This window comes from Nicotiana sylvestris, chromosome 9, assembly GCF_000393655.2.
Source record: "Nicotiana sylvestris chromosome 9, ASM39365v2, whole genome shotgun sequence".
In the NCBI taxonomy this organism is placed as follows: Eukaryota; Viridiplantae; Streptophyta; class Magnoliopsida; order Solanales; family Solanaceae; genus Nicotiana; species Nicotiana sylvestris.
In genome coordinates, this window is record NC_091065.1 from 141,990,420 (window position 1) to 142,018,301 (window position 27,882).

Sequence of the window (27,882 nt, forward strand, 5' to 3'; positions counted from 1 at the left end):
AGTACAAAATAATGTACCGAGTATGTAAGGCAAAATAATAACTGAACTGATAATATAATAACTAAAAGTAACTGGGAGTCAAAGATAATCTGAAGATATGCTTTGATACTGACTCAACTCTCTCAATATAGTAAGTAAAATAGTTGTCCGGCCTTATAAGGCTCTATATGTGTAACTGCTCTTCCGTAGTAGGCCGTAGTAGGATCTGTCATACTAGGCTCTGTATACCAGCCATTTTGGGCTCGCTCATAGGCGCTAAGCCATAATAGGCTCGTTATATAACTCATCATCTAATCAGAGGTTGCCCAATAGGGGTCTGCCCATCGATTATAGCTCGATGGTGGTGAAAATACTGTAATACTGTATATATAGATTCTCTGCTCTATTGGCTGACAGAAGACAAAACTAAACTGAATATGAAGTCCCAATAAGGGAGAATGTTGTAACTTATGAAACTAGGAAAATGTACATAAATTTAGGAATATGGACTTCTCTTTATGTCACGTTATCAAACACATGTAGTTATTAGATCATGCCAAAATAAAAAAAAGGTTTAGACTTAACATACCTTAACTCTGTTGAGTCCTTAATACCCTCCAAGCAATTCTTCAAACAACTCAACTCAATCTACCATAGCATAAGAAGATCCAAAATAAGTGCCGAGTAAAGGCTATGTTCGCAACTTAAACTAGTAGCTCGTTTACGTAAATTGGGGCAACATCTCCCCTGTAACAAGGCCCTAATCTAATATCATATACCAAAAACACCAAGAACACAACAATAAAAACATGTATGCATCATTTTCCAGCCTTATCTCCATCACAATATATCACAAAACAGCCCACACACCCTAATCACTTCATACATAAAACGACAACAAAAGCAGTGTCAAACAACCTAAAAAATGTAACGACGAATGACCAGACCACCATTCCGTTATAATGTGGTTTTTCTCCACACCCTTTATCCTCCAAAACTCCATAAAAAATCAGCAAAATAGACAGCTCAAAAGCAACACGAAATAGCCCACAAAACAGTCCACTATAAGTCGAATAACTCGAACTCACGTCTTCTGATCACCTTCCCGTGAGTTATAACTATTAGGAAACAAACTTATCCACTTTCTTGATATTTAAAGATTAAATACAGAAATTAGACGTTTTTGTAACTATTAAGTACCTTCCAAAACTCAAACTACAAAGAAAAAGAGAGGCGATATAGCGATACATACATCGTAGGGATCGTTCTAGTGTTATCGCTTCTCGATTTCGTACCCGGGATGTTAATATTCTTGGAAACCATTGTGGAGCACTTGAGGATACGTTTAGAGGTCTTATACTGGTCGTGGTATGTGTAAAAATGAAGAAATTAACGACATAAAGCTTATATATATCCATTTTTGAAAAGTCCAAGAGGTGCTAGCTTGGCACCCTACTATTTGGCTCTTCTTCAGGCGCTTATATCTTTTTATCCGGATGTCGTATGAAAGAATGGTTAAGAGAGTTAGAAACTAACTTCCAAGACCTTCAATTTGGTATATAATATATCCCAAAAGACCTCATATAGCATACGAAATGTATTGCACAAAAAGCTTTAGTGACACACCTGCTTGTCACCTATGCAGTCTGCGCAGTCTCGCGAAATTGCAAATATCTCTCTACTCCTATATTGTATCGATGAACGGTTTAATGATTTAGAAAATAGATTCGTAAATTTTCAATTTTGTAGGTATATCATCACCTAATTCTATGTATATTGGTATAAAAGCTCAGCTACATTTGACCTAATGTTTAGCATATTTATTAATGTAACTTGTGATGATCTTTGACAACTTTTGTTCCACATCTCACTTGACTTCAAAACATAATACACGACTATCATAAGACAAAAATAACTCATAACATAACCTCCTTATCATTTTTAGAACCCTAGTCTCACCCCAAAAGTATATGTTATAACATTCCCAACTTATCGGCTTTCAACAAAACTTATTTTCTTCAATTGGTTTAGTTTCTAAGCCTTCCAGCCCTATTGGTACTTGTAGTCCTTGATCTTAAATATTTGTAACCTCTAAGTAAACATGATTAACTTAGTTTATGTACTTTCAAGGTTGATCTCATTTTCGAGCTTACATCAATTGACTTAAGATATACTCTTACGTACGAAAACATGGGATGTAAGACTTCCGATGACTGGTATTTTTGGGTTTGCGAAGCTTTTCACCGCATTTGCGATGGCTGGGGACTTCACAAATGCGAGATAAATGTTGCATTTGCGACTTCTGAGGGTCTGTGTCAATGTTCGCATTTTCAGACAGTTGTTCGCAGTTGCGGGCATCACAGTTGTGAATAAGAGTTCGTAATTGCGATACCTGCAGCTGGGTAAAAGTGGAAAATTTTGGGACTTAGCTCATTTTACACCATTTTTCAACCCTAAACTCTTTAGAGGCGAGTTTTGAAGAGGATTTTCTTCCCAAATTTATCGGTAAGCAATTTTAACTAGTTTTCAATCAATTTCATCTACTTTTCCTTGAATTTTAACATCAAATCTATGAATTTCAAAGTGGAAATTAGGAATTTTGGGTGCAATATAGAAATTTTGTAAGATTGAGATTTAGTCCTCGAATTGAGGTCGTATTTTGAAATAAATCACATATCCGGGCTCGGGGGTGAATGAGTAATCGGGATTTGGTCCGAATCTAGGATTTCGACCAAGCAGGTCCGGGGTTGAATTTTTCAATATAGATAAAGAACAAACTTTTTTCATTCGTGGGTAGTTTCTAAAGTTTGATTTGGATTGTTTGAATGATATTTGGACAGATTCGATTGGCTTTGAGTCTTATTCTAAAGAAAAAGTCGTGGTTGATTGTTGATTTGATTTCGAAAGGAGGTAAGTGTTTTGGTTAACTTTGAATTGAAGGAAATAGGACCTGTTTGGTCTATTTGCTACGTCAATTATGCATGCGGACGACGCATATACAAGGTGACGAGTGTATATGCTCTGCCATGGGTTGAAGCATGCGTGAGCTATTTATTATTATGTGGTCATTTATTCCATGATATATCTTATCACATGCCTTGATTTGCTACATGTCATTATTGTTGTCTATGCCTTTACTTGTTACCTTTCATTTATGGCAAAATATATAAAATACCACCTGAACTTGTCCTCAAATTCCTTTTACACGCCTACTGAACATGAAAATATTTTTACACACCCAAACCTTTCAAAAGTGTATCGATTACACACCACTTTCATGCCTGGCCAGTTTCACAAAATGTGTGTATCACGCACTAATATGCTCATGAAATGTGTTATTAAATTTAAAAAAGTACACTTAAAATTGAATATATACTCTCTTCTTCATCTTCCCCACCATGGTTGCCACTATCATTGTTTGTGAGAAAGATTTCCAGCAATACCAAAAAAAAATAACTTAGAATGAAAGGACCCAAAAAAAAGAACTTTTAAACCTTTGTAATTACTATTCCTTTCTGGATCGAGTCATAAAGGAATAAATGGGAAAAAATTATCAAGTAGCGTCTTAATTGGATTTTTAACACTCTGCCACAAATTGGAAGAGATTACCAAGTGACCTTAACTAGTCAATTAATATCGAGTTAAAAGTTTGGTTCAACAATCCAAAACTAATAAGATCCAGTTTAATTTTCAAGATTTTTCAATAGCTCAACAATGGTGACTTTTGAGTTTTTCACCCAACCTTCGCAAAACTTGTGATAAACTTTTAAATCTAACAAAATAAATAATTTTCAAAAAAATCCAGTTGGATATGGCTGCTGCATTACTTCGACAATGGAAGACGAGAGGGGCGAGTGGGATAGTTGCGGGATGGGCTCTAGCGAGTTGTGTATGTGTGCTTGAGGATGTTTTTATGTAAGGGCCCCGCGTCTTTTTTGTATATTTTTCGTAGTTGAATTGATGCAATTAGATTGAGTTAGACAATGAGATGCTGGGGGAAGGGGGGAATGGTTTGGGACATGGGGTTGGGGCGGGGAAGAAGACAAGAGTGGGAGGGGTTATTTTCTTTTTCTTAAATGTGAATAAAAAGGAAACAGTAAAAAGTGGAAGATAATTTTTTTTATAAAGTTTCTTGTTACACTTTATTACGTTATACTCGATTGTGTGCGCCCTTGGATATTCTTGCGTTAATGACTGAGGTTCGTGTTGGATAGTGATATGAGGATTCATCATGAATTTGAGTTGTTCGTTGTTCTCTGTTTGTATTCGGGGTTCTTTGGTGATTTATGCGCTTGCCATCCTATTATGTTGAGATTTTGGAATTTGTTATATTGAGTTGTTGATCATAATGAAAAGATATTGGGAACAGGTTGCGCGACACAACAAAATGAAAATGAAGTGATATTGGGATCGGGTTGCTCCTTGCAACATATATTGATATGATATTGGGATAGGTTGCATGCTGCAACAAATATTGAAATGTTATTGGGATCAGGTTGCATGCCGCAATGGGTAATGATATGTTATAACTGTTTGCAGATGTGGAGTTCTTTTTTCTACACTATGATATGAGGTTTTGAGATGATGTTATTTTGGGGCCTTCAGTTAGTTCACCTCCTGGTCTCGTTGTTATGCGTTTTATCTGTTTTCTCTATATTTCTATTGTCGTTTATTTATTAGTCGTACAGATTTATAATGAGTGTCTTGTCATAGCCTCGTTACAACTTTCTCGAGGTTAGGCTCGACACTTATAGAGTACATAGGGTTGATTTTACTCATACTACATTTCTGCACTTTTGTGCAGATCATGGTGTTGGTCCTAGCGGCACATAGAGGAGATTTCTCAGATCATATCAATCCAGGAGACTTGAGGTAAAGTTGCACAACGTTTGCTGCCCTGAAATCCCCTCCCTATCTTGTTTTACTATTTATTTTGCTTTGAACAGTTGTATTTCATTTCGACTATATTTGTAGCATTCTAGTCGCTCATGTACTTGTGACTTTGGATTTCTGGGATTAGCATAGATAGCGTTACCTATGGATTTATTATATGTATTCAGAGTATTTGAGTCCGTAATTCTTAATAACTTTTTTTAAATTGTTAAACTAGTTATTCTTTAGCTAATGTTGTATAATGACCCGGCCGGTCATTTTGAGGATTTAAGCTCCGTTCAGCAGCATAAGGTCTTGAGAAGCTTCATATTATGAGTATCTACTTGCGTGCATGATTGATTTCAGTTACCGGAGGGGTCGGAGTCGAATTGGAAGAAGGATTCTAGTTTTGGCAGCTTCAGCGGTGAGAATTTGACCGGAATTGGACTTTTGAATAAATGGCTCCGGAATGGGTCTTGTATGATCTTAATAGCTTTGTATGGTGATTTCGAACTTGGGCATGCTTCCGGATTTGGATTTGGAGGTCCATAGAGTAATTTGCAGCATTTCGGCGAAAGTTGGAAAAAGTTGAAGTTTTGAAAATGGAGAAGTTTAACCAAGAGTTGACTTTTGTGATATCATGGTTGGAATGCAATTCGAGAGTTGGAACAGCTTTGTGATGTCACTTGGTACTTGTCTGCAAAATTTGGCTTCATTCCGGGTTGGTTTGATTGGTTTCGTCACGAGTTTTTGAAATTGGAAGATTTGGAACTTCATAGTTCGATTCATGGCGAGATTTGCATTTTTGGCATTGTTTGATGTTATTTGAGACGTCGAGTGAGCCCGTATTAGGTTATAGAGCCTGTTTGTGTGTTTAGATAGGGTCCCAGGGGCCTCGGGTGTGTTCTGGGTTGGCTACGAGTCATTTTCCCTTATTTTTGAACTGTTGTTTCTGTCTTCTGGTGTCCTTCTCCACGATCGCGAAGTGTCTTTCGCGGTCGCGTAGTATTTTTTCTGACCACCTCGCAATTATTCTTTGTGTTCACGTTCGTGAAGGTTTGCTTTTCCCCTTCTTCGCGTTTGCATCCACTCCTTCGCATTCACATAGTAGAAATTAGGAGCTGGGGGCTGGTGGCTATCTCTTCTTCGTGTTCGCGTCATTTTCCCTGTGTTCGCGAAAGCTTCTTTTCCTTACTCTTCGCGTCCGCATCCCTTAGTTCGCGTTCGCGATGGGCTTTTCTCAGCGGCTTCATTTTTCTTCTTCACGAACGTGATCCTTCCTCCGCGTTCACGATGCATAAGACCTGAGCAGAATATAAGATTTTCAAATTGAGGGTTAAACCATTTTCATCATATTTTGACTTGTAGAGCTCGGTTTTGAGCGATTCTTTGTGGGTTTTTCAAGCAAATCGATTGGGTATGTGTTCTTCACCTTGAATTTAATATATTCCATGATTTTATCTTTGTTTTTATCATTTACTTTGTGTTTTGAGTTGAGGAAAATTTTGGTTTTTGAAGAAAGTTTTCAAAATGAAAAATTATGATTTGAAGGGCAAAATGGTATCGGAATTTGATAATTTTGTATGGTTGAACTCATATCGGAATGGGTATTCGATTTTTGTAAAATTTGTTGGGTTCAAAGATGCGGGCCTGGAGGTCGACTTTTGGACCGATTTTTGGATTTTTGTTAAAGTTTGAGACTTTATGATCCGGAATAGTTTCTTATGAGTTTTATTTGTGCTTTGAAGTTATTTTATTTAGAATTTAGCTGTCCTAAGGTCTTTTCACCCGAGAAGTTCATTTACAGTATCTGTTTGTCTTCTTTGAGGTAAGTATTTTGTCTAACTTTGTGTGGGGGATTTCCCATTAGGATTTGAGTCTTCTTTTCATGACCCAAACTGGAGAGTCATGGCTAGCACCCGGGCCATATTTGCCGAGCACTAATATACATTTTATCTAACCTTCCTTATTATCTTTAAGAGCTGACGAGATCAATATAAATGGTAGATATGGATCATGAACAACCAACAATGAAAGATAATGGCATGAACATACATAACATGGGATGACCAGACAACCAAGAAACTATATATAAGGTACGAGCTACCACGCTACCATGAAAGACTATACAACAAAAATCAGCCGACAAGGCATACCAAACTATACATGAGTTGACACCTATCTATGAGCCTTTAAAAGAGCATAAGTGTTGAAACACTGAGGGAACAGGGCCCCGACATACCCATAATATCTATAACAAAAATGCATACCAAGACCACGGCAAGTCCGGAGAAGGGATCTCGCCAATAACCGCTGAACTGGAAAGCCTACTGTGGTGGGGGAGCTGCGTCTACCTGCCTATCAGGACCTGCAGCACGACATGCAGTGTCCACAAATATAAAGGACATTAGTACAAATAAAGTACTGAGTATGTAAGGTAGGAAAGCATAAGTAAGAATAGTAATGTTTACAGGGATAGAGAATATACAACCTGTAACATCTGGATACCTCAGAAGGCTACTGACATGAAACGCGTGATACATACATACATATACATAAACTTTTAAAACATACGCCTCTGTGGGCGTCATTATTATCATATCATACCCGGCTTAATAGGCTCGGTAAAACATACTCGGCCACGTGGAGCTTGGTAAAACCCAATTGATCAGTGATTACACAATAGGTGCCATACTCGGCCGTTTATAGCGTGGCTTAGTAGAGTAAAATAGATACATATATATAATGCATGTTGGACGCATTGGAATAGTATTTTGAACCTTTCGGAGTGACGTAAGGTCGGCATCCTCTACACACATTATTAGGACTAACTCTTAATCATGAATCTTATAAGAATCAGGAAGTACCAACAACATTGATAACATAAGAATAAGAGAAGCAATATCAACATCAATCACTCCGTAAGAACGAAAACAATGTAAGTACTGCTAGCTTCTAAGAGTAAAGTATCTTTGGAAGCACATTCATTACATTATGTACAATCGGAGTCATACAGAAGAAGGAAAGGGATAGCCTCACATACCTTGTATATGTACTACCAACCTCAAGCTATGCAAATGTCACGACTCCTTACTCTACGATAAGAGAAATGACACTATCATTATCGTTTAAGCATCGTAACTATTATGTATCGACCACAACCTATTTTACGATGAAACGGACAGCACCTCCCCTATATATATGACTTCACAAAAGTAAAAACAATCACCGAACAGCCCGACATACCCCTATCACTTTATACACAACACGACAACCATAATAGTGTCAAACAATCCGAAAATGTTACGATGAACGACCAGCAAACAACCCTGCCATTATGTGGTGTTTCTCCACACCCTTTCTCATCTCAACTCTATAAAAACACTAGCAAAAGAGACAACCCAATAGCAACACGAAACAGCCCACAAAACAATTCCAAAAATTCAGCAACTCAAAATTAATTTTTCAGTTTACTTAAACACGTTTCGACTTGTCTTTTCTTTCAAATTGAGAAACAAAACCAAAAGTACATAATTATACATCTTATCCAATACCATCCATGAATGAAACTTAAAAATAAGTTCACAACGAACCATGATGCAAGAACAAACAACATACCACTCTTTCGAAACTCGCTAGGTCTATTTTTTACGATCGGGTTACAACTCACAAACGCATAGATAATGGAAGGAGAAGCATAACATTACCTTGTACTGAGTATAACCCAAGAAACATGGTCCTTCTTCATCAAAAATCAGTTCCTCAACGTGACTACAAGAAGGAGAAAGAGAAACTAGCAAGTTGTCTGAGCTTTTCGGCACCTGAATCACGTCGTAACACCCGAAATACCCTAAGGTTTGTGTGGGATTTTTGGAGAGGATTTGCAGGGGTTCAATTTGGTTTTCAAGGTCTGAAAGATGGGTGAAATAAATGAGTTGATAATCCCTTAAAATTCCCCTCTTGGCCGACTTTGGGGCTTTTAATTGAGTCCTCTCATTTTGGCAAGTAGATGATGCACCTACTTATCACCTACCAATCTATGCAGTCTCGCAAAATGCGATTATCTCTATACTCCAAGATCGTATTGTCAAACGGTTTAATGCATTGGAAACTTGACTCATAGATCTTCAATTTGGTAGGTAGATCACCATGTAATTCCAAGTAAATTGGGAGAAAAGCTTAGTAACATTTGATATAAAGTTTAAGTAAAATTATGATGGCAGAATACATAGACAGACACTTAAACTATCAAAGAAAGTTCACTTGAATACCTCAACTCAGCCATTTTGCACTGAAATACTTCTACTATACTTTTACTGCACCAGTTTAACACGTCCGACCTGAGCTTATAAATTTTTTTGACGCGTTTGATTACGCGCTTCCAACATGGATAATCAAACCAATTAAAAATTGACACATTTTTTACAATAACACATAGATTATTTTACCGGCTAAAACCAAACATATTTACTCTATTCCTAATTATAACCCTATGTACGCATTCCTAAAACAACAAATGACCAAAAAAACCCCTATGTCCCAAATTTGATTCCAGTAAAATCCGCCCAAATTGATGCATGTCCATTGATTTTGCTTCGTTTTCGTTCGATATTGAGTAGTAATTATTGCCATAGGTAAATATTTGTTCGATTTGTTTCATTTTGTCCAAATATGTGATTGAAGAACGATCATCAGTATATTGTTGGTGCTGACTTGTTGAAGTGTTGCTTGATTTCAAACTTGAAGTGCTGAAAGGGTAAGTCTTTATAGTGTTTGTATTGTAGTCATTTTAGTGGTGAGCTTCTGTGAGAGTTGGGACTGATTAGGGACCACAATTAGGTTTTTTTTAAAGAAATTGGGGAATAATAAAATAGTGCTGTCAGACTTTACTGCTGTTAATTTTCACTATGATGGTAATTTTACCCTTGACCATGACTCGAAATATGTGGGGGAACAGGAGGTTAATAGCTGATATTGATAAAGACCATTTTTCTACTCCAGAACTATTATATTACACTAAAAATGGGATATGCCACAGTAGGTGGCTTCTATTACCAAGACCTGAACACTCAGAATTTTGTTTATATGGATAGTGATGCACAATTATTTAATATTGTGTCTAACCTTGAAAATGGAGACGAGTTACATTTGTATATTCAACATGTTGTTCTAGACCCTGAGGTAGTGGATGATGTGCCTCCTACTAGACTTATTGGTGGTCCAGAAATAGGTTTAAGTGAAGTGAATGGTGCATCTCGGGAAACAAACACAGAAGAGAGGGAAGAAGTTGCTGCTGAAATTGAAATTAGGGAAAATGTTGTTGATGAAAGTGAAGTGAGGGAAGAGGTTGCTGCTGAAACAGAAGAGAGGGAAGAGGTTGCTGCTGAAAGTAAAGTGAGGGGAGATGATGTTACATACCTTGATGGTGCTATTTCAGATCTGGACAGTAGTAGTGACTCAGAGTTTGATGTTGTACCAGAAGAAGATGATAGTGATGCTGATGAAGAGTTAATAGCTGTTAGGAATGAAAATAGAACCAAGCTAAAGGCTAGAAGAAGGAAAAAACCAACTGTTCATGTAGAAGTACCTCTAGGAGAAGGAAAAATTGATAGAGGCTTTGAAGACATTGGCAAGAACAAGGCAGACAAATATGCTGGTAAATTAGGTGGGGATGAGGATGTTGATAGTTCTGATATAGGTAGTTATGATTCTGATGATGAGCTAGATGTGGAAGCTGAAATTGGTGTTGATTTGCCAAGTAGAAGGAAGAGTACAAAGTTAAGATATGATCCAGATTGTGTTGTGGCTATTTTTGAACTTGGCATGATATTTGAGAATGTCAAACAATTAGGAAGGCAGTGACTGACTATGCTATTGAATACCATGCACAGCTGAAACTCAGACCTAATGAGGCAACTAGGGTGAGGGTGAAATGTAAATCAAAGATTTGCCAGTGGGAGTTATTTGCAAGTCTTGACAGTGAGTCAGGGAATTTTATAGTTAAGAGTATTATCCTATTCACAAGTGCAATCTAATGAATAAAAACAAGCTTTGTAATTCTAAGTATATTGCTGACAAATTTAGAGATAGGATCACATCTCAGCCCTATATTAGGATCTGGGAAATACAAGAATTGATTAGAGACAAATTGGGTTTATATCTTGGTAGAACCATCTGTTACAGGGCAAAACAGATAGTGCTTAGGATATTTTTCACCTTTTTATTCACTTAAATACCAACTTATATATGTACTTTCTAGAATTTTTAGGGTGGAATGGGACAGTCTACTCAAGCAACTCAACAAAGCCAAGGAAGTCAAGCAACTCAAGAATCTACAGCCACTAATAGGGGCAGTGGCAGAGGAGGGGGAAAGAGGGCTAATACAAGCACAACCAATGGCAGGGGAAGGGGAAACAACACTAGTTTTGGCAGGGGTGCATTTCCAAATGCACCTCCACCAACTGTTCCTAGAAAACTTACTGTTGGGGTTAAAAGAACAAGAGGAAGGTGTGTTGAATATGCAACACCATCTAATGGACATAAGAGGTCAAGAAATGTTGGTTTTGGATGTTACACCAACCCTACAACTGGAATGACTATCATTAATGTAAGGACTGTCTATTCACCCACCCCATTTTGTTATTACTACCATTTGTTAAAACTGATCTATGTACCTTTTATGTCAATTTCAGCCAGATACTTTGGGTGAAAGAATTGTATCATATGGGACCAAGGTTGTAAAGGATACCAGTGTAGTCAATATCAATCTTGGATTTAAACCTCCTGGCCTAAAGTTTAAAGGTAGAAATGATATAACTACTTCCCAACTACAACAACTAAGTGCAAACAAGAGAAGCCAAATTGGAACTTCAGCAGCAACCTCTTTAGTTGCAAGTCCAGCCCCTCCAGCGCCATAGTTGTGTTATAGTTGTGTTAGGATTGTGCTATTTTGGATTTCAGTTCATGTATTTTGTTAAGTATCCAAACTTGGATTGATTATTTTGTCTTTTTTGGGCCAGTTTATGTATTTTGATAGCTGTTTGGAATTGTTGAAAAGATTTTAGCTGGAATGCAATTTAAATGCGTTGGTAGCATTCTGTTTAATGCCTATGTTTAAACACTTTAGCTAGTAACATAAAAGTGCAGAAAAATTTCATTCAGTTTAAACAAATACATTCAGTTTTATATGCATTCAGTTGGTAACATCAAACTGCAAAAAAATTGAAGCAATACATAAAAACTGCAGAAAAGTTTTCACCTAGGCATAACCAATTGCATAAAATTGCAGAAGTTGTTTTATTTCATTGAAGTAAAGTCGCAGGCCACAATTACATCCAGAAATACTAGATACACCCAAAATATATCTACCACCACTACAAACTGCCCATAAAATACTTCAACAACCAGCAAAATCACATCAACTTCAATGACTAACCTCACAGTAGCAGACCCAAATAATCAGCATCATTACTGTAATAGAAGATAATTTCTTCCTCCTTGTTCTTGCTCGATCCCTTTTTTCTTCAAAAGCTTTGACCCTGTTCAGTAAACCCAAATAACCCTATTCGCTTGGCTAGGAAACTCGTCGTCAACCCATTTAAAATAATTACATCCACCTTTGTCCTTCAAAAAAATTAATTCAAACTAAAATCAGCCCAAAAATAATCGGACTAAAAATTAATTAATTATTGTTAATTATCACTTACCTTTTCAATTTTGCATTCGTAGAACCTCCTTCCAGGATTAGATGGAGTCCATGAAGTTTTCAACTAACATTCATGACCACACCGACATGAATCGACTCTGGCTTTTGAAAGACATAATAGAGAGCTTATTAAGCCAAGATTCGAACACAATTTGGAGAGAAGAATATAATTTTTAAACAAAATCAAGAAAAGGGTGAAGAAATAGGGCTGGATTTTGGGGGAATGGTGAAGAATTAGGGCTGGTAAGAGGGGGGAGGGTCTAATTATATTATTGGAGAAAGGAGGGATGTTACCGTTTATTGTACCGTTAATAGTCTTTTTGTCAGCATATTTCTGATGTTCAGGCGCTCAAATGTAGTGATATTCACATTATTTGCCATGCCAGTCGGACGTGTTAAACTGGTGCAGTAAAAGTATAGTAGAAGTGTTTCGGTGAAAAATGGCTGAGTTGAGGTGTTCAAGTGAACTTTCTTTGATAGTTTAAGTGTCTGTCTATGTATTTGCGACAACTTTTGTCGACTTTTATTTCATAACTCGTTTGACTTCAAGACTTATGATACGTATATTATATGATTCAAATACCTTAAAACACGACCTCTTGAGGATATTAGCACCCCTAGGTCTACCCAAAAATACGGGTTACAACATCCTTGATTCGTTTAACTTCTAATACTTGTTAACTACCCTTATACACCCTTGTATCATTTAGGACCAATAGAATTAACCTCTTATAATCTCAAAGATAATCTCTTCTCAGTTTTACGTTTGCTAACTTATGGCATGAACCAACGTACGTGAATATGGGTTGTAACACTCTCCCCCCTTAAGAACATTTGTCCTCGAATGTAAGGGTATATGGGGAGTCTAAATCATCGTGGATTCCACAGAAATTTCCAGCCTAGTTTCCCCTATAAAATGGACACTAGTGAAACTTGCAAGTGTATCCCAGCGTATAATCTCATAAGGCTATACGAAGCATTATGGATATGTATATTATCTGTGTATCATCATTTTGTATTAAGGAAGAGCATTCTCAAGCTACTACTTACCTCATAGAGCCATTTCACCTTCTAATGCGTACTGCGTCCCCCCGCCATCCTCATTATCTTGAATCTGGAACAAGTAAGATTATTTAGACTTCATCTCCTCTTCTGATTCCCATATCATTTCTTCCATATTCTTCTTCCTCCACAATACTTTGACGGAAGCTACATCATTTGTTCTCAGCTTGCGGACTTGTCGATCTAATATAGCCACTGGCACTTCTTCATATGATAGATCCTCTGTAGCTTGTACATATTTGATAGGGATGACCCGAAAAGGGTCTTCAATACATTTCCTCAACATAGATACATGGAATACCGGGTGGACAAATTCCAATTCAAATGGCAATTCTAACTCATAAGCAACCTGTCCAATTCGTCGAAGAATTTTGTACTAACCGATATACCGCAAACTCAGCTTACCCTTCTTCCCAAAATGCATAGCACCCTTCATCGGCGATATCCTCATGACAACCCAATCACCAACCTCAAACTCCAGATCGCGACGTCAGATATCGGAATAAGACTTTTGCCTGCTTTGTGTTGTCCTCAGCTGCTCTTGTATCAGTTTCACCTTCTCGATGGCTTGGTGAATCAAATCTGGCCCATATAGTTCTTTTTCACTGACTTCGAACCATCCAAGTGGTGATCTACATCTCCTCCCGTATAGTGCTTCATATAAGGACATTTTAATACTAGAATGGTAGCTATTATTATAAGCAAATTCTATGAGTGGAAGATGGTCATCCCAACTCCCTTTGAAATCCAGAACACATGCTCGTAGCATATCTTCAAGTGTCTGAATGGTACGTTCAGCCTATCCGTCAGTCTGTGGATGGAATGCAGTGCTGAGATTCATTCTGTGCCTAAACCCTTCTGAAAAAACCTCCAAAAGTTAGCCGTAAATTGCGCTCCTCGATCTGATATAATAGATATCGGCACACCATGAAGCCTAACAATTTCCTTGTTATACAACTTCGCATAATTTTCAACTGTGTAAGTTTACTTAACTAGCAGAAAATGGGCACATTTTTTAAGTCGATCAACTATCACCTAGATGGAGTCAAACTCATGATAAGAGCGAGGTAATCCAATAATGAATTCCATATTATTCACCTCCTATTTCCAGGCTGGAATCTCTATATTCTGAAGCAATCCAGTAGGTTTCTGATGCTCGACCTTTACTTGTTGACAATTAGGACACTGTGCTACAAATTCTGCAATAGACTTCTTCGTGTTATCCCACCAATACTGCTCCTTAAAGACATGATACATCTTTGTCCAGTCGAGATGGATGGAATATCGGGATTGATGAATCTCAATCATAATCTTCTCTCACAACCCTTCCATATTAGGCACACATAATCGGCCATGATATCTCAGTGCCCCATCTCTTCCAATCTCGAAAGCCGTAATTTTACATTGTTGAATGCTCTCTCTCACTCTTACTAAGGTAGGATCTTCGTATTGCCGTGCTTTTACCTCAGCTACCAAAGATGGTTCTGTTGTATTCTGTACAGTAACAACTCCATCATCATAGTCTAACAATCTGATTCTCATATTGGAAAGCTGATGTAGCTCTTTAGTCAACCCTTGTCTACCTGCCTCAATGTGTACTAAGCTTCCCATTGACTTACGACTGAGAGCGTCTTCCACAACATTGGCTTTACCAGGATGGTACAATATCTCGACATTGTAATCTTTCAGTAATTCAAGCCACCTACATTGCCTCAAATTTAGCTCCTTCTGCTTCAAGATGTATTGTAAAATCTTGTTATCTGTGTAGATGTCAACATGGACGCTATATAAGTAGTGCCGCCATATCTTTAAAGCATATATTACTATAGCCAATTCCAAATCATGGGTCGGGTAATTCTTTTCATGCTTCTTCAATTGTCTTGATGCATAAGCAACCACCTTCCCTCGTTGCATCAATACGCACACCAAACCTATACCTGAGGCATCACAATATACCACATAACCTTCTATTCCTTCTGGGAGAGTGAGAACTGGTGCGGATGTCAATCGATTCTTTAGCTCCTAAAAACTTTGCTCACAGGCGTCAGACCACTGGAATTTAGTAGCTTTTTGTGTTAACTTAGTCAATTGTGCTGATATAGAGGAAAACCCTTCTACAAATCGCCTATAATATCCTGCTAGCCCCAGGAAGCTGCGTACTTCTGATGGTGTTGTAGGTCTCGGCCAATTATTTACTGCATCGATCTTCGGAATGTCGACACTAATATCCTCATCCGATATCACATGGCCAAGGAATGCTACTGAGTTCAGCCAGAATTTACATTTGAAGAGCTTAGCATATAACTTACAATCCTGAAGCATCTGTAATACTATCCGCAAGTGGCCCGCATGTTCCGCCTCGAACGAGAATACACCAGAATGTCATCAATGAATACGATCACGAACACATTAAGATAGGACCTGAATACAGTATTCATGAGATCTATAAAAGTTGTTGGGGCATTTGTTAGCCCGAACGACATCACCAAAAACTCAAGTGCCCATATCTTGTCCGGAAGGCCGTCTTTGGAATATCTTTCCCCTTAACCCTCACCTGATGATACCCTGAACGTAAGTCAATCTTGGAGAAATACTTGGCACCTTGGAGTTATCAAACAGGTCATCAATCCTTGGAAGTGGATACTTGTTCTTTATAGTAAACTTATTCAATTGTCGATAATCGATACACATCCTTAACAACCCGTCTTTTTTTTTTGCACGAACAGAACTGGTGCACCCCAAGGTGAAGTGTTAGGCTAATGAAGCCCTTATCCAGCAAGTCCTTCAATTGTGCCTTTAACTCTCACAACTCTGCCAGGGCCATCCTGTATGGAGGAATAGATATGGGTTGAGTGTCAGGCAACACATCAATGCTAAACTCAATCTCCCTTTCAGGATGAAGGCCTGGGAGTTCATCTGGGAAAACATCTAGAAATTCATTGACAATAGGAATTGATTGTAGAGTAGGCGGCTTCGCCTCCGCATCCCTAACGCGAACGAGATGATAAATATAACCTTTTGAAATCATCTTCCCTGCCTTAAGATAGGAAATAAACCTACCTTTCGGCATAGCAATGTTCCCCTTCTATTCAATGACGTGTTCACTAGGAAACTGAAACCTAACCATCTTCGTGGTGAATATTAGAGACAAATACTTACGACTCAACTCTACGCACGATCTAGATTCAGGAAGAAGGTAACAACCCTAGATGTCATGTAGTCTCTTGATTATAAGTGTGGTGCGCTACACATCCATAATCAAGACTCTACTAGACACGGCTCATAGACAACCCCTAGGACAGACTTGCTCTGATACGAAGTTTGTCACGACCCAAACTGGAGAGTCATGACTAGCACTCGGGCCATATTTGCCGATCACCAATATACATTTTATCTAACCTTTTTTATTATCTTTAAGGGCCGACGAGATTAATATAAATTGTAGACATGGATCATGAACAACCAACAATGAAAGATAATGGCATGAACATACATAACATGGGATGACCAGACATCCAATAAACTATATATAAGGTACGTGTTACCACACTACCATGAAAGACAATACAACAAAAATCAGCCGACAAGGCATACCAAACTACACATGAGTTGACATTTTTCTATGAGCCTTTAAAAGAGCATAAGTGTTGCAATACTACCGGAACAGGACCCCAACATACCCATAATATCTATAAAAAATGCATACCAAGACCACAGCAAGTCCGGAGAAGGGATCTCGCCAATAACCGCTGAATTGAAAAGCCTTCTGTGGTGGGAGAGCTGTGTCTATCTATCTATCAAGACCTGCAGCATGACATGCATCATCCACAAATATAAAGAACGTCAGTACAAATAAAGTACTGAGTATGTAAGGCAGGAAAGCATAAGTAAGACCAGTAATGTAAATAGGGATAGAAAATATACAACCTATAACATCTGGATACCTCTGAAGGTTACTGACATTAAATGCGTGATACATACATATATACATAAACTTTTAAAACATACGCCTCTGTGGGCATCATCATTATCATATCGTACCCGGCTGTAATAGGCTTGATAAAACGTACCCGGCTATGTGGAGCTCGGTAAAACCCAATTGATTAGTGGTTGCACAATAGGTGTCATACCCGGCCGTCTATAGCGCGGCTCGGTAGAGTAAAATAGATACATATATATATATATATATATATATATATATATATATATATATATATATATATATATATATATATATATAATGCATGCTGGACTCATTGGAATAATATTCTGAACCTTTCGGAGTGACATAAGGTGGGCATCCTCTGTACAAGTTATTAGGACTAACTCTTCATCATGAATCTAATAAGAATCAGGAAGTACCAACAACATTGATAACATAAGAATAAGAGAAGCAAAATCAACATCAATCACTCCGTAAGAACGAAAACAATGTAAGTACTGCTAGCTTCTAAGAGTAAAGTATCTTTGGAAGCACGTTCGTTACATTATGTACAATCGGAGTCGTACAGAAGTAGGAAAGGGATAGCCTCACATACCTTGTATATGTACTACCAATCTCAAGCTATGAAAATGTCACGACTCCTTACTCTACAATAAGAGAAATGACACTATCATTATTGTTTAAGCATCATAACTATTATGTATCGACCACAACCTATTTTACGATGAAACGTACAGCACCTCCCCTATATATATGACTTCACAAAAGCTAAAACAATCACCAAACAGCCCAACATACCCCTATCACTTCATACACAACACGACAACCATAATAGTGTCAAACAATCCGAAAATGTTACGATTAACGACCAGCAAACAACCCTGCCATTATGTGGTGTTTCTCCACACCTTTTATCCTCTCAACTCTATAAAAACACTAGCAAAAGAGACAACCCAATAGCAACACGAAATAGCCCACAAAACAATTCCAAAAATTCAGCAACTCAAAATTAATTTTTCAGTTTACTTAAACACGTTTCGACTTGTTGTTTCTTTCAAATTGAGAAACACAACCAAAAGTACATAATTATACATCTTATCCAATACCATCCATGAATTCAACTTAAAAATAATTTCACAACCAACCATTATGCAAGAACAAACAACATACCACTCTTTCGAAACTCGCTAGGTCTATTTTTTACGATCGAGTTACAACTCACAAATGCATAGATAATGGAAGGAGAAGCATAACATTACCTTGTACTGAGTATAACCCACGAAACCTGGTCCTTCTTCATCAAAAATCAGTTCCTTAACGTGACTACAAGAAGTGGAAAGAGAAACTAGCAAGTTGTCTGAACCTTTCGGCACCTGAATCACGTCGTAACACCCGAAATACCCTAAGGTTTGTGTGGGATTTTTGGAGAGGATTTGCAGGGGTTCAATTTGGTTTTCAAGGTCTAAAATATGGGTGAAATAAATGAGTTGATAATCCCTTAAAAGTCACCTCTTGGCCGACTTTGGGGCTTTTAATTGAGTCCTCTCATTTTGGCAAGTAGGTGATGCACCAACTTGTCACCTACCAATCTGTGCAGTCTTGCGAAAATTCAAATATCTCTATACTTAAAGATCGTATTGACAAACGGTTTAATGCATTGGAAACTAGACTCATAGATCTTCAATTTGGCAGGTATATCATCCTGTAATTCCTAATAAATTGGGAGAAAAGATTAGTAACATTTGACCTAAAGTTTAAGTAAAATTATGAACATAAGTTGCGACAACTTTTGTCGACTTTTGTTTCATAACTCGTTTGACTTCAAGACTTATGATATGGATATTATATGATTCAAATACCTTAATACACGACCTCTTGAGAATATTAGCACCCCTAGGTCTACAAAAAATACGGGTTACAATATCCTTGATTCGTTTAACTTCTAATACTTGTTAACCACCCTTATACACCCTTGTATCATTTAAGACCAATAGGATTAACTTCTTATCCTCTCAAAGATAATCTCTTCTCAAATTAATGTAGATTAGTTTATGGAATGAACCAACGTACGTGAATATGGGTTGTAACACTTCTACGTTGATTGTAGTTTGTGTACGCGAGGAGACGAGTGCGTGCTTGAACTTATTTGTGAAAAATGGGCTCTTTTAGGATTCTTAGGTACTTATATTTACTAAGTAGGAAGTTGTTCTTGATATGATTGAGTTTTCTAATTGCTATTTTCACCTCTACATACTTAATTGGATTTAATTGCTTTATAATTTACTCTTGTTGCCTATTTGACTCTTATTTGACTTAACAGAAGATTTGTACCTCTCCTATTGACCTGCTATCTTTTCATAACTGCCGATCTTTATCTGAAATTATTATTGTCTCATCATATAATTATTTAGTCTTAATCGAGGTTGCGATTATCTTTCCTCTACTTATCCTTAATTGAATTGTTGAATAACCTTCGTAATTGCTCAACCTTAAAAGAAGTTAGATATCCTATATTATAGCTGACATAGCATTATTTGGAATTATTTGACTCGTGTTAGCTTCCTTCTTGTTGAATCGAATATTGTGGAGTCGTTGCTACATTTTAGTTTTCCCTTGTTAAGCTATTCTCTTTATGTCTAGCACTCCTTACTGTGGTTATTCCTTGTGAATAAGTTCTATCTGTTCTTTGTGATTTAAAGTTCTTGAGCTGATTTACTTGCCGTACTTTATATTATTGTCATTGTTGCTATTGTACTTGTTGTGGTGATGCACAAGGTTTCTGTTGTGCTGTAACTGTTATCTCTGTTGGTTGTGTTGCATATTTACTTTGGGACTATGGGACAGTATTTCGGGAGATCTCCCTGTTCTGCATATTTACTTTGGGACTACGGAACAGTATTCCGGGAGATCCCCCTATTCTGCATATTTACTTTGGGACTACAGAACGGTATTCCGGAAGATCCACCTATACTGCATATTTACTTTGGAACTACGGAAAGGTATTCTAGGAGATCCCTCTGCACATTTACGTTTGGGACTACAAGACGGTATCCTGGGAGATCCCATGTTGTTATCACTGTGTTCTGAGCTATTGTCTTTCATTGATTCTACTCTTTTCCCTATGCTTACTAGTTGGTATGAACTATGTTAGGACACTTGCACAAGCATACACATAGTTAAACACTCTTACCGGATAAGAAGTTTTCTTGATATTGTTGAGTATAGATGTGCACCCTTGTTTACTTGCCTTCTATATGAGAAAGGCTCTATTTGGCACGGGAGATGTCAGCATGATTATGAGATGTGATAAGGGCATAGGATGCCAAGTGTTAGGGTTCAGGTATTGAGGCCCGTGAGTTGTAATTTGTCTAAGTTTCGGTACTTCGTTCAGTTTTTTGGCTAAGACCTGATGTGAAAATTGTCGTAGTTGTTGAGTTATTACTTGTCTTTACTATAGTTGTGATTTCGGATTTGGGTTGTGTCTCCGTTCATTCTTCTGTGTCCTTATTATGGTGTTCCTCTGTTATTTGTTGTTTCCTTCCTTATTGCAATTACTGTATTGTTAGTCATATCGTGTCTTTATATAAATATCATGTTCTGTTGTTCCTATACTTATACTTGTTCAGTTTGTTAAACCAGTAGGTGCCTTGGTTGTTCCTCGTCACTGCTCCACCGAGGTTAGTCTTGATACTTACTAGGCACCGCTATGGTGTGCTCATGCAACACTTCTGTATATTTTTTGTATAGTTCCAGGTATTGATCGTTAGTAGCTGTACGGATTCTTGCAGAGGAGACTCAAGGTAAACCTGCTGCTGCGCTCGCAGGCTTCGGAGCCACCTTCCTATTTTGTGGTCACACTGTTGTATTTATTTCCAAACAGTTGTATTTAGAAGTTGTAGCGAACTCTATAGAGCTTATGACATGTACTACCGGGTTTTGAGAATTATAAATTTTGTAGAGATTTCTGCTTTGAGACTGTTAAATTTTATTTTTTATTGTTGTATTTCAATACGAGTTAGGCTTACCTAGTCCCTAAGACTAGGTACCATCACGATACCCAAACGGAGGGAAAATTGGATCGCGACATGTTAGCTTGCCTAGCAAGCAGATGTTAGGCGCCATCACGACTGGGATTTTGGATCATGGCATTAAGACACACATGTGTATATGCGGAAGCATATATTCACAACAACAGTTTATAAAGAAGGAATAAGAATGGGATTAACATGGAGTGATTGCATTCAAGATTATCAGTGCAAGGAATGAGTCAATACACTTAATTAATGAACGGTTAAAAAAAAATATTACAGATTTAGTGATTCAAGGCAAGTTTTCAACGGTCAAATCCGATGCAACACTATGAATTTAAGAACAACCGAGAAGAACACTTTGTAGTTAGATTGAAACAAATTACAGAAGAATGGGAGAAGCTGCAAACATTAAGTTGGAACTGGAAATTGCAATCATGTTTATGATGATTTTTGCTGCTAAGGGGCTAACTGACGTACAACGATGCATTCATAAAAGCGAGGCAAAGTGTGGCATTGATCAAGAATGTTTCAATGACTCTATAAATCACTGTGTTGTGCCTGTGAATGTGCAAAACCAAATTTACTATTATAAGATTGGTTATTTTTCGGAAAAGTGTTCTAAATTCCATGTAAATGACAAGCTAAGAGAGACTTGTTATTTCAAAAACTAGTGATCTATTTGTTGTTTGAATATCTTAGAGTGTTGTGAATCCTTAGTAGCTCCCAGAATAGTTATTACGTTTTGTTTACGACAAGCTAATCCTTTTTGACTCATAGATTGGACTTGAAAATAACATGCAACCTACTATAATTAACAAGTTAAATTACACTGAGTGTATAAAAAATTACTATCTTCGTCGCTATATATATGTTATAAAATCCTATCGTCTAATAATATATGGCAGATATTGATTTCTACGCAATACTATAGGTGCTGAACTGGCTTGTTTTCAACAGAAAGAAAAATATTCATCTTCACAGAGTGGCTTGCTTATATACTATCATAATTATTCACACTTGAGCAAGCTTTTCTATCCAACTAGTTCCTTCAGCCAGCTCCAAATTCTTGAAATATTTTCCATCTTTAATTTCATACTTGCATTAATTCGAGCTTCTGCTTGAGCGGGAGTTTCTTCCTCAGTTGATCTTGCTACAGTTCCAGAAAGTTATAATATCAGGCAAAGAGCTTGTGGGGATTGACAAATATATAAATAAAACATCGAACCATTTTTTATACTGTCTTTGGCTTGCTTCTTTAACTGATTGTGGAAGGACTTAGCTGCCTTGAAAGCATTTATTGGTGATTCCCAACCTTGTCCATAAATTCCATGCCCATCTTTTTGTTGAGGACGACTGAGGTGTTCGAGTACTCTTAATTCTTCAGTGTCCACCCAATGGATACAATTTACAGGACATGATTCAATGGAGACCTGTTAATGAGACAGAGAGCAGTGTGTGTATTTTAGAGACGGATCTAGGGCGACTTCTGCTGCAACTGAATTATTGCTTCGGCTTAAACCTAAGTATACATGTATAAGAAAATATAAATGTCTAAATATAATAAAATCAGATACATTGTATAAAAATCATGTTTGAGTAGTGATTAACAGGAGAAGCCAAAGCATAAGCCTTGTAACAAGAGAAGAAATTTTCTTCGCTGTTCTTCCCATAATTACGCAGGACATTTAGTTTGTTGAACAAAACAGTTTTCCGGGCTAGATTTGCAGCAACATATTGGTGGCAATCTCATTAAAAAATTTCAACTGCAAAAAGCACAAAATTCTTGTTGATTTTATCTGCGTCTAATTGTAACACATTCTGAACCCACTGGCACTAAATTCTGAATTCGTCTCGATGCATTTTAGATTAAATTTGATGGATGTGTACCTGTATCTGTGAGTCATCATCACCATATTGGACCCTGACACGAGCTCTCGCAAGAGCTTCATCCATTACAAAGGTGTTTCTTGCATGGTGCACGCACTCCGCGCACCCTGTAACAATTCATTCTCAAGCTCAATGTCATCGACAGTTTACATTCACATATTTTGCAACAGATTGAAAACCAAGAGACTGAAACAGGACAATATGTTAATGAAAGTTACCTATACAAGTATTCTCGTCAACAAATAAAGCTTGAGGTCTCAAAGGGCCTTTCCATGAACTGTAGCCCTGAAGAGAGGAACCTTTCCCACTTCCAACTCTAATTTGGCCAATTGAAACATCATACTCTCTTCTAAGATCCTCTCTCATCAAAACCTTGTATGCTTCATTCAGTACTAAGGTGTAATCATGACCCTGAAACCATTTAATACATATTTCAAGTCATGGTATATATAGATTCACAAATATGTTTCTAACACTTTAGAGGTCTGAATTAAATATACTTTCTTGTGTTTTGTGTTAAATAATCTCGCTAACTCTGAAGGGAATTGTGATGTATACCTAAATGATGAAAGATAGGGATTCGAACCCAAAATTGTTGCATGTTCTCATATCTTGTCAAATAAAAAGTAAGTACGATGACTTGAATGAAGCAGAAATTAACCCAAAAGAAATCTACGTTTGGTTGGGAAACAAGTTATTACATGGTTAATAATCTCGTGATTAATTATCCTAGGATTAGTTATCCCACCCTCCCATAGGGATAAGAAAATACTACAATCCCGAAATTAGTTATACCACGATTTTATCCCAACTAAACATGGGATAAACTCATCTCAAATATAATCTCGGGATTAGTTATCCCTTATCCCTCCCTCGTACCAAACGAGCCCTTAATTCATATTTCCAGAAAAACAAGAAACAACTATAATAATAACAACAACATGAGCTTCATTCTCTCTTCGATTGTTATTTATGAGAGAACTAGTGCGTGCTATTTAAGAACTGTTCCATCGAAATTGTTGGTACACATGATTTGAAAAGTAAAGAGTTGTACCTTTGGGCCTGCAATATCTGGATGATAAATCTTTTGGAGTTTCCTATAAGCTTCTTTGATCTTTTGAGGACTCGAATGGATAGGTATTCCTAGCAAGTCATAGTAATTCTTCTTTCTTCCTTGACTTACCTCTGCTTCTCTCATACAGCAACTCACTCCACTGAATTTCTGTCTCCGGAAACTTAAGGATTTGGGCTTATTGTGGGGGAATTGGTTTTGAAATTATCACATGCCTTAGTGAAGAAGCTCTATGTACTGGAATTACTGAAACTTCCATGTTTTCTTGTGGCGTTTACACATAAATAGTTTTAATTTTGGTGCAGATTCAGAAGGAAAATTTAGCTGAAGATACTTTTTTGTCCAGTACACATAAGGATATTTTTCTAACGTTTCCACTTTTCCCTACAATTTGGTGGATAATCTGTTGAGAAGTTGAAAACAATGCTAGAAAACAAAACTAAGTCAACTGTCTATTCTTCTCCTTTTAATAGAAAGATAAGAATGTGATGTTTTTGGAAGTGCTTACAGATAGATATTTGTAGCATGATATTTTTGTCCACGTAACCACAACAGAAAGAACTCATTCTCTCCGAAACATAATACTAATTCATTTTTGTATACGGTCGAAATCGGACTCGTCTACAACATGGTAGATCAGGCTCGGAACATGAAGGACTAAAGATCGACCCAAGTCCCACCGTGCTAGAACCGGGGGGCAAAATGCCTGTCTTCGAGAACATTGAGTCCGTGATCCCGGAGTCGACCCTAACCCCGAACGAGCTCGAAGAAACATTGTTAGCATAACCAACAGAAAAACAAAATATCTGTGACCGATCGGATATTACGGTGGGAATCTCGGTATGTATCAATAACTAACCGGCAATCAGCAAATCAAGAGATTTTTACCTTTTATAGAATTGTACCTAAAGTAGGACTGTCCCACTATATAAAGGGGGTTTGATAATTCGTTTAACACATTGTAACACGTACTCAAAAGCAATACACTATTATTTTTCTTTAAGCTCTTGTTCTATTGTATCTTGATACTGATCGAAGGGTATCCAGTTCGAGGATAGCTGACCTCCCAAACAGTGGCGAAGCCAGGAATTTTCTCAAGGGTATTCAAACTTGAAAGAAATGAAAATATTCTCCAACAAAGAGTATTCAATATATGTTATATACCTATAAAATCTAATATTTTACCTATATACTTAGTGTAATTTTCCGACGAAGGGTGGTCAATTGACCGCCCATTCAAACATGTGGCTTCGCCCCTGCTCCCAAAGATGAGACTATCCCATCCGTGTGGTTTGAATATATTTTATTATTGTTTTTTCCAATTGTAACTTAATATATCATTTAATGTCAAGTTAATCCACGTATCCATAAAATCACTTACAAATTCAATTTTGAGGGTAAACAGTTTAGCGCCTACCGCGGGGCTAAGGATAATAGTGGTTGTTTGATACAAATCTCCATAACATACACTACTTTACACTTGTTCTTTCAAGTGTCTCTAATTTCAGGTTAAAACTCAAAATGTCAAACTCTCAATCAACACCCTTACATATTCAAAATGAATCCGACCATCATGGCGAAAACGACAACGTAGTATACGGAAACGAGGTACCCCCAACTGACCTCGGCGGAGTCCCGGCCATAGACCAGATTGACGTCACCTCACATGTGGCCATCAACACAAATTTGAACATCAATCCTGAAAACAGCGTCCGCATAGATGTTCGATCGGTTGCACAAAATACGCACGGTAGCGAAGATGGTGGAATCAACTTGCGGATAATCTTCGAAATGCTACAGGCTCATCAGGTAACGATAGTCCAACTCCAGAACTAGAGCCGCACGCCAAGCAGGATTGAGCCAAACCATCCTGGGAAGTCGGCCACAAGATGAACCAACCCCGGAGAAACCGAATGAAAAGAAGTCAGGAACCAACCCTGAGATTATAAAGATGCTCAAAGAACTAACGAAACAGATAGAATTGGGGGATAAGAAAATAGAAGCAAATGACAAGAAGGTAAAAACCTACAATTCTATTGTCAATCAAATCCCAAGAGCACCACCATTATTAAAAGGCCTGGATTCCAAGAAGTTTGTGCAAATACCATTTCCTTCAAGCGCGGCTCCAAAGTCAATCCCTAAGAAGTTCTGCATGCCTGAGATTCCTAAGTATGAGGGAACGGCCAACCCAAACGAACATGTTACCTCCTACACATGTGCCATCAAAGGGAACGACTTAGAGGATGATGAAATCGAGTCTGTCTTGTTGAAGAAGTTCGGAGAGACCCTATCAAAAGGAGCTATGATATGGTATCACAACTTACCTCCTAACTCTATTGACTCATTTGCTATGCTTGCAGATTCTTTCATGAAAGCACATGCAGGGGATATCAAGGTCGAGACCAGCAAGTCGGACCTTTTCAAAGTAAAACAGAAGGATAATGAGATGCTTAGAGAGTTCGTGTCCCGGTTTCAAATGGAATGGATAGATCTGCCATCGGTCGTCGATAATTGGGTCATTCAAGCTTTCACCTACAGACTCAATGATCGAAGCTCTGTGGCTTCACAATAGTTGAAACAAAATCTGATAGAATATCTGTTGTTACTTGGGCCAACGTGCATAACCGGTATCAATAAAAAATCAAAGTCAAAGATAATCAACTTATGGCCCCGTTGGGGTTCGTTTATCCCATCATATCCGTCGATAGAGCCAAGAGAGACATTGATCATGAACCGAGATCGAGTAGGGATCATTATCAACCATAAAATAGGGATCGAAGAGGTAACGGATCCGGTAGAAACCCCATAAGAAGTGAAAGCAAAAGTGATCGAGGTCAAAGTAACATGAGATTCGTGATCAAGAATAGTTTCAACAGACCCATCGGGCCTAAGGAAGCACCGAGGGTATCGGAATACAACTTTAGCGTCGATGTTGTTGCCACTGTATCAGCTATGTGATGCATCGAGGATAAATGGACTCGACCTCTACAGTACGATCAAGCCGAAAGGGATCCTAACTAGATGTGCAAATATTATGGCACTCATGGCCATAGAACAGAGGATTGCTGACAATTGAGAGAGGATGTAGCCCGGTTATTCAATAACGGGCACCTTCAAGAATTCCTGAGCAATCAAGCAAAGAATCATTTCAATAATGGGTATTATAACAAATAGACCGAACAAGAAGAACCTCAATACATCATTAACATGATCATCAGTAGGGTCGATGTCCCTCAAGGGCCGATGTCCCTCAAGGGCCGATGTTGAAACACACCAAAGTATCCATCACAAGGGAAAAACGGACTCGAGATTACTTACCAGAAAGAACCTT

General features: G+C 37.7%; 2 protein-coding genes across 2 annotated transcripts; both read right to left on the minus strand.

The window, feature by feature from the left end:
- Positions 1-13,685: 13,685 nt before the first annotated feature.
- LOC138878345 (uncharacterized) lies at positions 13,686-14,288 on the minus strand. The gene is made up of 2 exons (XM_070158011.1): positions 14,175-14,288; positions 13,686-13,967 (listed from the first exon to the last, which is right to left on the minus strand). Exons 1-2 carry the CDS (start codon positions 14,286-14,288, stop codon positions 13,686-13,688), a joined length of 396 nt encoding a protein of 131 aa, XP_070014112.1.
- An 8,082-nt stretch (positions 14,289-22,370) lies between these two features.
- Positions 22,371-24,965, minus strand: LOC104247753 (chaperone protein dnaJ C76, chloroplastic-like). The gene is made up of 5 exons (XM_009803849.2): positions 24,534-24,965; positions 23,698-23,890; positions 23,480-23,586; positions 22,818-23,022; positions 22,371-22,742 (listed from the first exon to the last, which is right to left on the minus strand). The coding sequence occupies exons 1-5, from the start codon at positions 24,675-24,677 to the stop codon at positions 22,624-22,626; spliced, it is 768 nt and encodes a 255-aa protein (XP_009802151.1). The 5' UTR covers positions 24,678-24,965; the 3' UTR covers positions 22,371-22,623.
- Positions 24,966-27,882: the final 2,917 nt, after the last annotated feature.

Bases quoted from the DNA above. Each gene is read 5' to 3' on its own strand.
- LOC138878345 (XM_070158011.1), bottom strand. From the start codon at position 14,288: ATGTCCTTATATGAAGCACTATACGGGAGGAGATGTAGATCACCACTT. The intron at 13,968-14,174 runs GTGAAACTGATA...CGAATTGGACAG, and splicing joins TTCACCAAGCCATCGAGAAG to GTTGCTTATGAGTTAGAATT.
- LOC104247753 (XM_009803849.2), bottom strand. From the start codon at position 24,677: ATGAGAGAAGCAGAGGTAAGTCAAGGAAGAAAGAAGAATTACTATGAC. The intron at 23,891-24,533 runs GTACAACTCTTT...AAATGGTTTCAG, and splicing joins CAGATATTGCAGGCCCAAAG to GGTCATGATTACACCTTAGT. The intron at 23,023-23,479 runs GTACACATCCAT...TCTCATTAACAG, and splicing joins ATGATGACTCACAGATACAG to GTCTCCATTGAATCATGTCC.